General features: G+C 48.0%; 1 protein-coding gene across 1 annotated transcript in view; it reads left to right on the top strand.

Moving 5' to 3' along the window:
- Nav1 (neuron navigator 1) overlaps positions 1-16,397 on the top strand; it is a 241,983-nt gene that overhangs the window by 137,711 nt on the left and 87,875 nt on the right. The window contains exons 5-6 of the mRNA XM_055598193.1: positions 5,290-5,392; positions 9,315-9,680. Coding sequence (XP_055454168.1) covers positions 5,290-5,392; positions 9,315-9,680 — 469 coding nt within the window. The remainder of the gene's footprint in view (positions 1-5,289; positions 5,393-9,314; positions 9,681-16,397) is intronic.

Genomic DNA, 16,397 nt, shown 5'->3' with positions numbered 1-16,397 from the left:
GTCCCTGACACCAAGTGCACCCCACAGGGAAGACCAGTCCTGAGAAAAGCAGCTAGTCAGGCTTGATGCCGCAGAAGCAGGGTTTGGTGACTGTATCTCACCTGTCCCTAGATCCAAGTGTGAGGATCCATCTGTGGGCAGCAGAGTGTAGGGACCTCCAGCCCCGCTGCCCACCCACCTCTGCCTTCTGCAAGACCCGAGCTGCATTTCCGGAAGTTTGCTCGGCACCAGGCCCTGCTAAGTGTGCTGTTGAGCTAGGCCTTGAGCCTCACTGCAGCCCTACCAGGCCATGCCGTTCCTCTCCCCAGTGGGAAGGAGACCTGCAGCAAGATGAGGTGACCTGTTTGAGGTCAGCCTGGCTGGGAAGGAGAGTGTAGGACCTGGATGGCGGGTTTTCTTCTTGACAGCAAGAATCATGTTCTTTTTAAATTGTGTGTTTGTTGTTTTTCAAAATAGGTTTCTCTGTGTAGCCTTGTCTATCTTGGACTAGCTTTGTAGACCAGGCTGCCCTCAAACTCATAGACATCTGCTTGCCTCTGCCTCCCTAAGTGCTGGGATCACAGGCGTTGCCACCAAACCTGGCTTCTATTTCTTAAGTTTTATTGTTTGTTTGCTTGTTTGAGACCAGGTCTCTCTACATATCCCTGGCTGGCCTGGAACTCACTCCATAGACCAGACCGGTCTATGGACTCAGAGTTCTGCCTGCCTCTGCCTCTCTAGTGATAGGATTAAAGTCGTGAACGACAGATACTGACCTAAGGACTATGTTCTTGACATCAAAAGCCAGTTTCTCCCCAGTGTCCAGGTCTTTAGCTTAGCAACACCTCAGTCTTGTCATTCCTGGGAGGCCTGTTCCCCTTGTCTGATGTCAGGCAGGTGGAAGGAATCTGCTCACATGTCCCTCCCTATGTACCCCAAACCTTCCCTTCTTGTGTGCAAATTGCCTCTTTTCCTCATGATTTTCTTAGTCATCTTCCTGTCACACAATGGGGGCATAGTCACCCAAACTCCTCTGTGTGTGTTTGTCTGCAGAACGCTGTATAGACACACCTTGGTGTGATGTGCATATTCCGAGGCGTGGTATCATAGTGGGAAGAATGGGGAGGGGGTGGAATCCAAACACAAATGATGAATCAGATTGAATACCGAGGGGTCACATGCTTACCATCATGCCTCACATGTGGCAAACACGCAGTCACCTGTGTGCAAGTATATTTGATTGTTCGTCCTTAGCCGTAAGACTCCATGGACAGGAATCTCTCTGTATGGACACATGCACGCGCATGCATGCACACACACCACATTTCACCCTTGGAGCTGTGAACTGTTCTGCAAAAACTTAGCTGTTATCCGCACAAAGGTGCCACAAAGGTTGGGAGCACCCTGAATAGCGGCAGGGAGGAGACGCCTCCATCTTTGACATACCTCAGCTCTATTTTGCCCCCAGACCCACTCATGCTGAGACCACAGGGTTAACCAGGCACAAGCAAGCAGCTTCTGAGACATCAGGACTTCACCAGTTCAACAACTTACAGGTTGTGTTGATGTCATCGCAAAGCAACTGGTACCTCAAATCCCTGCATAACTCCCCAGATCTTTGAGGTGGGGTGAGCTCTTTCACAAATACAACTTAATGGAATTTTAAGCTTAACATGGACAAAAATGCCTTGGGGACCAGAGGTGTGAATTTCTCTCTCCATCTCTCTCTCTCTCTCTCTCTCTCTCTCTCTCTGTGTGTGTGTGTGTGTGTGTGTGTCTGTGTCTCTCTGTATCTGTTTTTCTCTCTCTCTCTCCACACAGACATACAAATAGGTAAAGTATCTGTAGGTAGCATATAAGTCCTGGTGTTTCAGTTTCATATATCTTTTCTCCTAAGAGGGCAGACAGACCCACTTTATACATACAGAGAGAGAGACACACACAGAGAGAGACAGAGACAGAGTGTGTGTGTGTGTGTGTGCAGGAAAAACACAAGGTGTCATATCCCAGATGGCCACCAGGGGACACTGCTGAGGCACCGAGGAAGCCCCATCGTGTAGCCTCTTCAGGACTGTCCCAGCTAGGGCGCTGCCCAGATCCCATCATCCCCATCAGATCAAGCTGTCCTGGCTTCCTTGCCTTCCCTAAGCAGACCCTGGGGTCTGCAGACAATTCATAGCTCTGCTACCCCCTGCTGGTTGTGCTCTTGCACTTGGCCCCCACCTCTGTGCCCCAGGACTGGCCATTTCTCTGGTTTTTGAGGAGTCCAGGCCTGGGGGACTGCCTTACTCTACTCTGGGGACAGGGGAAATGTAGGGGTTGGGGCATAGAACTTTAAGGAGACTGGGGCAAGAGGGCACCATCACTGATACAGCAAGAGTTGTTATCTTGTTCTCTCTGGCTACCAAGATTCCAGTTTCTAGTTCGCATCATGCCCAGCTGTTCCCCGAAGCCTAGCGAACTGGGAATGAAGCTGGCCAGCTATATATGGCTTAGACCTTTCTTTCTTTCTTTCCTTTTTCCTTTCTTTATTTTTATTTATTTATTTTGTTGTTGTTGTTTTGAGACAGGGTTTCTCTGTGTCACCCTGACTGTCCTGGACTTCCTCTGTAGACCAGGCTGGCCTTGAACTCACAGAGATCCGCCTGCCTCTGCTTCCCTGACTGCTGGGATTAAAGGTGTGCATCACCACTTCTGGCTGCCAACATTTTTTTCTTACAGAGACGGGGACTCTTTTTTTTAATGCCAATATCTAACACTCCCCCACCCCATGTATAAGCATACATGCACATACAACACACACATATACACACATACATAGACAATACACACACATATATACACATTCACACATACAACACATGCATATACACACATACATATACACATATACAATATACACACACCGCACATATACATATACAACACACACATACACACATGCACACACACACAAACACACACTACATTTTTAAAATGGCAGCGGCACTCGTTCAGTCTTGGGATATCATTAAGCACTCACTGAAAGCACTCACTGCACCACACTCCGCTGATACAGGCATGTCCTGTGTTATGCCAGAAGAGATGAGTTTCTTTCAGACTCAGGTCTGCCCACACATACACACATATACAATACACACACATGCTACTTGTGTGGCCTTGAGTAATTCATTTGATCTCCCAGAGTGTCAGTGTTTTCATCTGTAAAATGGAATGATTGCACAAAACTCGCAGAAATGTTGTAAGGATTCAACTGGATGATGTGTGCGGGGCCTGGGCACACCCGAAAGTCTCTGAATAACTCTCTGTCACTTTCCTCTTTGAAAACACTTTTTGGAGGAGTGTGCACCTTGGCTCTTTTCTGTCCAGACCATAGAAGGCATCACCGTTCTGTGAAACCCATGCCTTGGCACCATGTTCTCGATTCCCACATAAACTCTCGAGGATTAAGCCTTAAAATATATAGGTGTACACTTCCTGACCCTGACTGTGTCCCATGCCAAGCCATCACTTAAAGCCATGGAGCAACTCACAAGGTGACACTTGCCAGGATAAACAGGCAGTGGCAGCCAGAGAAATGACGCCAGGGCTGTGGACACAGCATGGACCACTGGCACAGAGGCCTGCCGTTTGTCCTTGTTCCTTGACATTGTCATGAGGTAACGGGTACATGGGACTGGCCATGAGAAACTGGGGGGTGGGGGTGGGGTGAGGACAAGACTGCAAGGAAGGGAGACAGAGATGGCTGGGCCCAGGTTTGGAGCCGGTCCTAGAAGAAGGTGTCCCAGAGGCTCTGGGGAAAGCCATAGAGCATGGCCCTTCCACCCCTCTCCTGGCCAGCCAGCCAGTTACAGCCAGCCTGAGCTCAGTCTTGAGAAAAAAATACCTCTTATGGGATTCGGAAATGTTCTCTTTGGCAGCCAAAAGGAGCTTGCTCTCCCGCTGAGTCTGTGGGTGGAGAGAGGCTGGGGCTGGAAGTGGGAGTAAGGCTGGCTTGCCCAGAGGGCTGGAGGGGTTGAGGGAGGAGGACAGGGGTTGTCCCACTGTCATCTCTTTGTCACTGGCTGCTGAAGACTGCCTTTTGAGGAGGATGGGGAAGCTAGGTTCTGTTCAGTGACTTTAGATTTCAACATAAAAGGTAAACCGTGGAGCGGTGCTGAACTTTATTATAGTGTCCTCAGGGCCTAGCACAGTGCCTGGTACCGAGTTCTGTTGGTGGTTTTGTTCTTGTTTTATTTTTTATTCATTTTTTTTAAAATTTTGTTTGGGTTTTTTGTTTGTTTCTTCTTCTTCTTTGAAACAGGGCCCCACTATGTAGTCTCAGCTGGCCTAGAACTTGCCATATAGACTACACTGGCCTCATACTCAAAGAGATCCACCAGCCTCTGCTTCTGGAGTGCTGGGATTAAAGGTGTGCACTATCACGCCCAGCCCCAAGTGGGTACTCGATGAAGATTTCTTGAATGGGTCAATAGAAGGGAAAAGAAAGTTCTTTGAGTTGTTGGGTCATTTGGATGCTATTTCCATCCCTGATGGGAGAAACTAACGTCATCCTGCCTGGAAACCAAGGTTGAGCAAAGTGGTCCTGACCAGTCCAGACTCCTGCCACACCCATGCTTCTCCTGCCAGGATTCTAACTCTTGAATAGGGTCTGAGCTGCCCCCAGGAGATGAGTGCTCCTCTCCAGCTCCCACCAGCCACCTCTGGCTTTGCCAGAACTGCCTCCTGCACACCACAGGGCAACTGCACTTGTTCCCAAGCCTTCAGAACACTGGTCTGTGATGGACTGAAACTGACCACATAGGAATATTTATACCATGAGAACAGGCCCTGCCCATCAGTGTCCACTCCTCTAAAAGTCCTAAGCACACACCAACACACTGCTACAAAGTAGGTTTTGGGGGAGGGGGGGCCATTTTTACTCCACAGGAAACTGTGCCTGTGACTTCTGTCTTTGCTGTGAGAAGAGCCTCCCCAAACCCAAGCCAGGGGCAGCAGTGGTTACCCAGGGAAAGGCTCTGAGGGGCCCTGTCACAACCCTTGTCAGGGTTGTTGTTTCAGCAAGCCCAGGGCACACTCGGAAGCCTTTAGCTGTACCTGCTTTGCTGGTCGCCTTTGAGGAACAGAGAGGTTGCTGGCTGGCCCCACGGTCTGGCTTCTAGAAGATGTGCCCTATCTCTCCCCTCCCCCCCCCCCCCCCCGTCCGGCCTTTAGGAGCTGGGCCCCCCCCCCCCCCCCCCCCCCCCCCGGCCTGCAGTTCTGTTCAGGAAGCCCTCTCCATTCACCTGATCTTTCTACTCTCCTTGCCAGATCCAGAGTCACAGAGGAAGAGAACAGTGCAGAATGTTCTGGATCTTCGGCAGAACTTGGAAGAAACCATGTCCAGCTTGCGAGGCTCCCAGGTGGCCCACAGGTAAGCTTGAGCTGTCTTGGTGATGTCCTTTCCCTGGGTCTGGCGGGCAAGGCCCCAGGATCTCTCCACATCTCCACAAGGTCATCCCAAGCCAACCAGGTGGCTGAGTTGTGAACTCAGGTGTTTGGAGCTCCATATTGCCAGTGCTGCAAGGGAAGGGGCACCTGGCATCACAGCAGAAGCCCCTGTCAGTCTTGCCTCTGCTTATGATTGAGCATGGGATTCCACTTCTCCAAATCACTGTGACAATGGCTGGGTAGGGGTGGGAGGCGCAGGTGTGCAGTCTTGATACCTGTTCTGTCTGTGGGCCTCAGTCTCCTCAAGTCTCGAGGGCTTTGTGTACTAAACACCCCTCCTACTTTTCAGGTCCCATCCTTCCGGGATGCTGGGACCCAGACCCTTCCAACACCTTGGCTCACCAGCCTTCTGCCAACAAGGTGTCCCCTGGCTTCCTCTATCACTCTTGAAGGAGGGGTGAATACCTGGCAGGACCTACATATTATCACCCACAAAATTAGCCCTGCCTTCTTATCCCCTAACCCTTACAGAAGCTCTCAAACCCCCAGCTCTAGGGCACACCTATCCCACAGCCCTTTGCCCTAGAGCAACATTCTGGCCCCAGCCCCTGTGAGTCAGAATTTCCTATTTGGTTCCTCTGGGCTTCCCTGAGCTGTTCAGATGAGCTCATACTGTCAGCTCTAAGGGGGACAGAGGGCCCAGCTGAGTTCTGAGGAGGGAGGTGAGCAGACATCCAAGACTGGGAAGTTGTGGGGCATGAACATGGAGGCTGGAAGCCTGTGTATTGGGAACCAGCTGAACTGGAGGGAGTCCTCTCTGTCTCCTAGTGTTAGAAAACTGACTGCAAAGTTGGGGCATAAGGCTGATGGGAAGAGGACTTTTATGAGCTAAGGGCATGGCCAGTCAGAGGAGTATCCAGACATACTTAAGTGCCCTCGATGTTGGAGAACCTGTTAGCTTTTGTAAATCTAGTCTCTGTGGAAGCATCATGACTACTGCTGAACCTCATCTTCAGGAGCCTTCATCCATTGGTCCTAGTCTTCCTGTTGGGACCTTTCTTATTTTCCTACTTCCCACTACCTCCCACATCCCCACTCATATGCCTCCCTTGAAAAACCTGGCTCTTATTCCCAGACATCTAAGCATCTTACTGACGACTAAAAAGGAGGGAATCAAGGGAGTCTGGGAAAAATTGGTCAATGTGGCTTCAGGAGCCTCAGAACAGTCTCTGTCCCATCCCACAAGCCCCAAGCAGGAATCCAGGAAGAGTGGGGCTCTACCTCCACTGAACCACGCAGCAGTTTAAGCCACCTATAAATAAATCTTGATCATCTTCATTTCCCCATCCAAAGAAGTTTCTGGAACTTCTCTCAGTGCCAAGTCACCGCCAGGATTGTGCCAAAGAAGCCAAGAATTGCTGAGTTGCTATAAGAGTCACACCCCAAATGACTCATCCACAGAAGCGGGGCAGAGGCGGTCTCCTGGTGCCCTGATGCATGCCCTGAGGCCCCAGGGAAGTAGGGAAGACTCTGCTTGGATGGCAAAAGGAAGCCTAAAGCCTGTTGTAACGGTGACTGGTTAAGACAAGGGCCTTGGGGCCTCTGGCTCCTTTTATGGAAAAGAAAGTACCCACAGCAGTCTGGGTCTTCTGTTTACCATGGACTCAGGGTCACTTCCTCTCTTAGTCTTTGGTTTATATTAGCTCTGGTCCACACTTGGATAACCCAAACACCAGTGTCCTGACTTTTATGGCTCTTTGGCTTTTTAAAGTGCTTTCTATCCATTGATCTTTCTCCTCACCTAGGCTAGAAAAAGGACCTGGGAGAAGATATACCTGTTGGATTCCACAGGCTGATGGGGGCAGTTGTGTCCATACAGCATGGGGACACACCAGTCTTCAGAGCAAACATAGTCTTATCACCCAGGGCCCCAGGGCTCAAGGGGTGCATCTGCTAAGGTCGCTCTCACCCTGGGACTCACAGGGTGACTTAGACTCAGTTCCTTTTTGGAAACTTACTTCTGAGGTAGTTCCTCTATTACCCTAGGTGCATTTCCCTTGGTGAGGAGAGTCTGGGACTGTGAAGACAGGAAGCAAAACTGACCTTCCCAGAAAGGCAAGCCTGGGCTGGGTGTACGCTGAAGGTTAGAACAGCTCTGAACTAAAAACCCTTTCCACTGAAATCTAGACATGGGTTTTGGTGGGGGGAAAATGGACAGTTGCAGTGCACACATTTAATTCCAGCACTTGGGAGGCAGAGGAAGGCAGAACTCTGAGTTCAAGGCCAGCCTGTTCTGCAGAGGGAATTCCAGGACAGCCTGCATAGAGGGTGGGCCAGAAACAGATCTGAGTGAGGAATCCTCACTTCCTTATGTGCTTGCTACTGTGGTGGAGGCCACTTACCCAAACCAGCTCCCCTGGATAGCTCCATGCTCTGAGCATGGTCTGCGACTGCTGCTGTCTTTCCTCTCCTCCTCCTCCTCCTCCTCCTCCTCCTCCTCCTCCTCCTCCTCCTTCACCACCACCACCACCATCATCATCATCATTTTATTGTCAGCTTATTTTTGCTAAGCACTTAGAGCCTGAGGCCCTGACCTTCATCTGTGCTGAGACAATCCCTGCCCCATTCAGCATATTCATCCTAGGTCTGCTCTCTGTGGATTCCCTTGTGAAGTGCTAGAATGAGGGGTGAGCATTCAGACTGAGCCACATTATGACTGTGGCTTCTTTGCCATCAGGGAACTTACATTATGGTGTTGAGATCCACAGCAACTAGAAGCTGATGCAGAACTGCAAACGTTGTTGGGATTGCCGGGCCCAGAGGGAAAGATAGGTGTAAGGCAGCTGAGAACATTCAGGAGGTCACTCATTGCCCGTGGGTCAGCTGCAAGGGCCCCATCGTGCTGGATTTTAGGAACACTGGTCACTCTGATTCTGCTAAGAAAAAAGGAGGACTATTTTTCTCAAGCTTAATAGAGACCATCTTGGAGGTTTTTTCTTTTCTTAAGCAACTTTATAAAAACAAAGAGAAACAAACAAAAATCAGTGACCTGTGATTCACATCTTTATAAAAGGGATGTGGTCACAGATCAAAGATTCTTTTGCTTTGTGTACTTCATGTCCAGCCATAGGTTGCTGACCCAGTTTTGGTGGCCCACGTACCTCACTCACGCCACGGATTCAACACTGTCTGACTTAATTTAGTTGAGCCACGAGATAAAGAAGGGTCAAAAGTAATTTAGAGTAGCATCATTGCTAGGCTTGGTGGACTTACCAATCACAGCCTAAAACAAAGCCCTGACACCATTCTTGCCAGATCTGAGCCATATTACCTCTCTGGCTCTGTGGGAGAAGAACCCAGGGCTCCTAGCCTCAGGCCCTCTGGTATTAGCCTGCTTGTGGCTTCCTTGGCCTGGCCTAGTGGCCTTAAGGCTTGGGACCCTGGATCTTGCTGTACCTCTGGTTTGTTTTCCTTGGTCCTCCATCTTGTGAAGGCCGTGTCTGTTCATTGGGGAGTCTCTGCTTCTTCCTCTGATGTCCTGGCCTATGATGAGGACCAGTCTTCCTGGGGCCTGCTTTGTATCTCAGGTTCCCAAAAGCTTATTTGTTTATCTTGTACCTCTGACATCTGACTTTAAGTTTTCTTAGACCCGATATCTGGGAGTCAGCTAATCCTTTGCTCACTGATAGACAGAGGTGATGGCCACGCCCTGAACAAAAGTGAATAGTCAAGGTCTGCAGAGCTCTGGTGATCGGTAGCCTCCACTCTCCCTCACCCACCGGGCCTCACTGGTCCTTTCTGTAACCATGGAGCAGACACTTAGAAGCCCCCACAGAGGGGCATCCCAGCTCGGCACAGAGCGGCTGGGCTGAGGACTGAATCTGTGCTGTCTGCTCCCTCCGCAGCTCCCTGGAGATGACCTGTTACGACAGCGATGACGCCAACCCCCGAAGTGTATCCAGCCTCTCCAACCGCTCCTCTCCTCTCTCTTGGCGCTATGGCCAGTCCAGCCCCCGGCTGCAGGCCGGTGATGCTCCCTCTGTCGGGGGGAGCTGCCGTTCCGAGGGGCCACCAGCATGGTACATGCATGGGGAACGGGCGCACTACTCCCACACGATGCCCATGCGGAGCCCCAGCAAGCTCAGCCACATCTCCCGCTTGGAGCTGGTGGAGTCCCTGGACTCTGATGAGGTGGACCTCAAGTCTGGCTACATGAGTGATAGTGACCTCATGGGCAAGACCATGACAGAGGATGATGACATCACGACAGGGTAAGCACAGAGGCCCTTGGGCAGCGGGTGCAGGAGGCAGCAGAAAGAACAGTGGGAGGGGATTGTAGAAGTGGAATTCAGGAGGAGTCTGCTGTGCTGTGACACAAGGGGTCTGCAGAAGGCTGTTCTGCAAACAGATGTGGCTTATTCTAGAGGGGCATAGTGTGTAGGGCTGGTCCATTAACCTGTCCTCCAAAATGCCAGACCCAAAGAGCCCTGAGATCATTTCTGAGGCCAGCTCTTCTGCAAACTGGGTAGGCTGCAGATGATTTAATTTGCTTCCATATTTGCAAAAGGAGGCTAAGGATGTTGTCTCCTATTCCACACCTCCTACCTTATCACCCTTGGCTTATATCCTTGGGTTTCTGCGTCTGCAATTCTTCTACCCACAATGCCACACGCTATGTCATACCCTAGTCTATTAAGTCTTCTTTCCTGTCCTTGGATACCCCAGGGATCCTCAGTTCATCTTTTTCTGCCATAATAGACAATGTACACTTTGGGGAGACAGCTTGAACATGGCAGTCTTGGAAGTGAAAAGATAGGAAAATTTTTGAACGGATGGGTTTTGGAGTACTCTGGCCAATTTATTCAAGCCCTGCAACCAGAGCGCTGCATGGTTCTGGAAATTTCTCTTGGGTAGCTCTCAGCAGACTGCCACTTCCATTCTTCCTTCTTGGTTTTCTTGGGGGGGGGGTTTCCTCCATTCCTAAGACACCCTGAAAAGCAGCAGAAGCCCTTTCCTTAACTCTCAAATACCTAAAATAATACAGCCAGAGATCACTGCTCCTAATAAAATCCTGCAGCTTCAAGGGCATGGAGAGATGGAGCTGAGTTCCAGGCCCTCCACCACTCCCAGCCCACAGCCCACCCATGGGGATAAACTTGGCAGATCTGGTCAGGGTCTGTCCAGCTGATGAGGCTGCTCTGGAGCAAAACAACTGACTCATGAATGGCTTGTTTACTCCCTGGCAGATCCCAGGGGCAGCCCGACCTCACGCTCAGATCCGCCAGCCTGGAGCTGGGCTGGAGATAAGTCATGCTGTATCCAGGACCCAGCTGCTGCTGTGGTCAGAGCCTATGTGGGGAGAAAGGAGAGCCAAGGTGGTGGAGAAGCTGCTCCAAACAGACCAAATGCCCTGGCCAGTGCCTGTGAGGAGGCATCAGGTCCTTGTCCCCTGAGGTGCCAGCCCGATAGGACAGAGGGAAGCATAATGGAGCTGAAGTTTTAGGACTGTGCTAGGGAATTCCAAGACTGGCAGGACCCTCATCCTCAGGGAGCATTGTCACAGCCCTACTAATATCCCCAAAGTACCAAGGCACAGGACCCTGCATGGAGAGACCCACTCTGACTACACTAGCAGGACTCCTAGAATTAACTAGCTGTCTGAGCTCAAGCTAGTTAGTGAACCTCTAGACTTTAATCTGCCTATCTGCTGAATGCAGATAACTATAGGACTATCTATGGCCGATTATGAAGATAAAAAGGGTTAATATAAGTACAAGGCTTAGTATAATTCCTGGCTCAGTGAAATGCCTCATGATGTTAGCTGTTTGGACTGTTGTTAGAGTCTCAGACTGACTGATAGACACACCCTTGTCCTCAGAGAGTGTGCAGGAGTGTACAGTCTGTACTGGTCCCCACTCACCCAGAATCAGCAGCAAGGGCAGATCTAGTAGCAGCTGACTAATCCTGGAGACATAATGAGGTGTGAGGCACAGAAGTCTAAGGGGACGACAAGAAAGAAAAGGCATTGCCTTTGTCCACCATCCAGCTCCCATCTTTTATCCTAGTTCCTCTGGGTAATGCGTGTGCCCTTGATTGAGTTCATTCAAAGTCCCCAAGAGCGGCGTGAAGAAGAACTCAACCTCTCTACTCACTCTGCAGCTGGGAAACCAGAGAGCTCGGAAACATAAAATAAATGGCTGTCATGACAATAGTCACAAAGTAGATGAGACTGTCAGTTGTGATCCTAGTTTGCAATGTCATTTCATTCATTGCAATGTCTTTTGTGGTCAGTTTTCAATTAGTGTTAACTTTTTGCCCTAGTTAAGTGTTCTCTGTTCCTGAGTGCCTGTCCAGGACCATAAACAGAAGTCTGTCTGTCTTAGTCATTGTTTTATTGCTATGAAGAGACACCATGACCATAGCAACTCTTATAAAGGAAAACAATTAATTGGGGCTGGTTTACAGTTCAGAGGTGTAGTCCGTTTTCATCCTGGCAGGAAGCACAGTGGGATGCAGGCAGACATGGTGCTAGAGAAGGAGCTTAATCTGCAGGCCACAGAAGGGGATTGTGTGCCACACTAGGCCTATCTTGAGCATATGAGACCTCAAAGCCTGCCCTCCCAGTGACACGCTTCCTCTAAGAAGGCCACACCTCCTAATAGTGCTGCTCCCTAAGGGCCAAGCATTCAAACACTTGAGTGTATGAGGCCACTCCTATTCAAATGCCTCCTAAATGTGCTTAGGAAGCTAGTACTGAAAGAAATCAGTTCATAGCACCTATTTAATGCAGACTCTAATGCAGACCATTGCTCCTCAGTTAAGTGTTTTCAGATGACACATTGTGCTTTCATATTAAAGTAGGATATGCCAAAGTTCAGAAAAATCCTCAGTTGACCCTGTAAACCTGAGCTGCCATTCCTCAGCTTCCATTACTCTCGTCCCCATTGTGGTTCTCAGCCAGATTTTGAAATTTTTGAAAGTGAACTGGAGAGATGGCTCAGTGGTGAAGAGCACTCCAGAGGACCTGATTCCAATTCCCAGCACCCGAGTGCCAGCTCACCCCCGCCTGTAACTCCAGTCACAGGGCATCCGACACCCTTTTCTGGTCTCCAGCACTAGATGTACATGTGGTACACAAAAATAAATGCAGGTAAAACATGCATACAAGTTTTTTTTTACATTCCTTTCCTAAGAAAATTGATTTTCCAGTTTATAAGATGAGTTGGACCCTTTTCATCCAGATGGTGACACCTGCATCCACCCATCAGCCAGGGCCTATGGCCATCTAAACTTCTACTTCCCGGGGACCTCCAGAGCTGACCCATCTGAACAGTGCAGCAGATGGCTGAGCCTCCTTTGGCCTTCCCCTTGGGTGACACAGTTGGCCACAGGCTGGCCACATGAGCCACAAGGGACAGCAGTGGCTCTCACCCTCTCTCAGTTATCCATGGGGACTGGCCTCTGGCTGGTTCTTTCCAGCTGTGTTCAGCTTCAGGTGAGCTCTCCTGGCCTTATAGAGCAGCAGGTGGCTTCCTGGCTTATCACTCAGCAAGTGCATGTTCTTCAAACAAGCGAGCACCATAGACTGAAGACTCTGATGCTGCTGCCAAAGCAGTCACGTGCTTAAAATGAAGTTTAAAAACAAGTGGAGTGTATAGGAGAGTCAGCATGTTAGAAGAAACATGAAGTTCAGTCGCACTAAATACATTCAGGTTGTTACCCCTCGTCACCACCGTCCACCTCCAGGACATATCATGTGACCAAGTTGAAACTCCATACCCATCCAGCAGTGGCTTCCTTCCTGCGTCCCTCTCCACCCTGGCAGCTACCATCCACAAGTTTATCTCTGTGGATTGGACTATTCTAGGCAACTCCCTCAAGTGTCTTTGATACATGTTACCTAGCATAATATCATGAGAGCTCGTCCAGACTGTGGGATGTGTCAGAATTTCCTTTTTTAAAATTTGTGTAGTTTTATTTTATGTGCATTGGTGTTTCGTCTGCATGTATGTCTGTGTGAGGGTGTCAGATCTTGGCGTTACAGACAGTTGTGAGCAGTCGTGTGGGTGCTGGGGTTTGAGCCAAGTCCTCTGGAAGAGCAGCCAGTGCTGTTATCCACTGAACCATCTCTCCAGCCCCAATTTCCTTTCCTTTTTTTTTTTTTTTTTTTTTAATGGCTGAATAACATTCACTGGAGTGTGTGTACTATATTTTGTTTGTCCTTTCGTCTTTTTAGCCACTTTTAGATACTGGGAATTGGGTTACTATGAACCTTGTATGAAGACCGTTTGCGTCTTTGCTTTTAGTTAAGAGCTGGTCACACAGTGTTCAATGTATATGCTTTTGAGAACCACTCTCTTCCATTGAGACTGGGCCATTTTACATTGCCACCAGTTCTTCATTCTCTGTCGGCTCACTGTGCATTAATTTCTTATTTAAGAAAAAGTAGCCATCCTAACTGTGCTAGTCAGCTTCCTGATACTGTAAAATGCCTACAATACTTAAGGCTTCAGCCCACGGTTGGCTGTCCCTGCTGCCTTGAGGCCGTGGCAATAAAGTACATTATGGAGGAAGGGCACAGAGAAGCCAGTTGCCATGAGAACAAGGGGACATTCCTAATGACCTGAGGAATTTTACTAGGTTCTGCCTCTTAAAGGATCTGCTACCCCAGAGCTTCCAACATAGGACTTCTGTGGAACACTTAAAATCCAATGATGGTCAAAAAAAATATTTCATTGTGTATTTTCAAATATATTTTTGGTTTTGATTGGTTGGGGGGTTAGTTGGTGGTTTTTGTTGTTTAGTTCTGGTTTTTCAAACAGAATGAAACCATAGAACACAGGAGGGCCTTGAACTCACTGTATAGCTAAAAACGACTTTGGATGATTTCCTAGTTTACTGCCTCCACCTCCCACATACTAGATTATAGTCATGCACTGCCACTGGCTTTTCTTTTTCTTTCTCTCATTCTTTCTTTCTTTCTTTCTTTCTTTTTTTTTTTTGATGAAAGTAAATTGTACATATTTCAATATATGTATACAATGTGGTCAGATCAAGTTATTAACATATCCATCAACTAAGACATCAATTCCTTTGTTGGAAACATTTTAAAAAATCTTCTCTACCAGTTATTTTGAAATATACAATTAATTGCTATCAACCACAGAATATTGGAAAACATTTTTCATACTTTAGTAATGCCATGGAATGTTCAAAGTTATTCTTGGGGCTGAAAAGATGGCTTGGTGGTTAAGAGCACTGTCTGTTCTTCCAAAGGACCTGGGTTCAATTCCCAGCATCCACATGGCACTCATCACAACTGTCTGTAACCCCAATTCCAAAGGATCTGACACCTTCACAGTAATGCACATTAAATAAATTATTTAAAAAGGATAAAATAAATCTGTTTTTAAAAGTTACTCTTCAGTCCCAACGGTACTTCTGTGCTACCCCATACATTCCCTGGCTCCACCAGCAACAGCCACCACTCTGCTCTCTCCTAAGAAGACCCACCTTTCAGCTTCCACATCCGAGTGATCCATGAACCTTGTGCACCTTATGGACTGCAGTTAACACAGATTTTCTCTGTTTTCATCCAAGTGACTGCAAGTGGCAGAATTTCCTTCTCTCCGGTTGATTAACATTCCTTCACGGATGTACACCACATTTTATTTATCATTCATCCATCAGTGGACACACAGGTTGAGTCTGCACCCTGGCTATTATGAATTGTGCTACCATAAAAGTGTGGATGCAGGCGTATCTTCAGTATACCCAGTCATGGGATTGCCGGGCCGCAGGTCTCATTGTTGAAGGAACCAACACGCTGTGCTCTGTGATGCCTGCCCTAGTTTTCATTCCCACCACAATCATGTGAGAGTTTCCCTCTCTCCACATCCTCAACCAGTGTTTTTTGTTTTTCTCTTGTTTAATCATAGCCTTTCTAATGAAGGGGAGATGATGTCCCATTATGGTTTTGGTTTGCGCTTCCCTAAGGAGCAGTGATGTCTCTGAGTGACTATTGACAATTTGGCACTTTTCTTCACAGAAACATCCACTCAAACCTTTTCCCCTTTAAAATTTAGACTATCTGGACTTGGCTATTAAGAGTTCTTTATATATTTTAGGTAGTAATCCTTTATTACATATATGATGTATAAATAATTTCTACCATTCTGTGTGGTGCCCCTTTACTTTTCATTGATAGTGTCCTTTGATAAACACATACAAAAAAATTGTTTTGGTTATGGATGGTCTTGGTTTTGTTTTGGTTTGTGGCAAAATCAAATTAAATAACCCAGACTGGCCTCAGGTTCAAGATCTGCATGCCTCAGCTACTTGAGCGCTGGAATTGTAGGTGCAATATGATGCCTGGTTCAGAAACAGAGAGAGAGAGAGAGAGAGAGAGAGAGAGAGTGGTGGAGGAGGGTGTGCGTGGATCTCACTATGTTTTCTAGGTTGATTTTGAAGTCCTGGCCTTCACCGATCCTCTTTCCTTGGCCCCCGTAGTAGCTGGCACTCCAGGAGGACACCATTACATCCACTAACCTCTTTTACTTTGAAAAAGTCCAGTCAATCTGATGTTCTTTTCTTCATTGCCTGTGTTTTGGGGATCACACCCAAGAAATCACTGATAAATGCAATGATGTAACTAATTTTTAAAAATTCAAATTCACAGCCTTCTATACCTACCGAGAACACCACTGCTGCCTCAGGAAACCATATTTTCCGAAAAGTTCTCCCAACATTTTGAAGTAGTCTCCTTTTACATAGTATTAATTTCTATAATAAAAATCATTAATATTCAGCTGGGCCCTGCTTCATAATAATTCTTGCTGATTAATTCAAATATTATTGTCTGGGAAAATGAAATAAGTATAACTGCTCATCTAAATATGTCAGCAGATTGCTAATGATTGCACAGCTCTTCTCTCTCTCTCTACACACACACACACACACACACACACACACACACACACACACACACA

This window comes from Psammomys obesus, unplaced genomic scaffold, assembly GCF_907164565.1.
Source record: "Psammomys obesus unplaced genomic scaffold, mPsaObe1.curated_primary_1811, whole genome shotgun sequence".
Classification (NCBI taxonomy): domain Eukaryota; kingdom Metazoa; phylum Chordata; class Mammalia; order Rodentia; family Muridae; genus Psammomys; species Psammomys obesus.
This window is presented reverse-complemented; position numbering and strand designations above follow the sequence as displayed.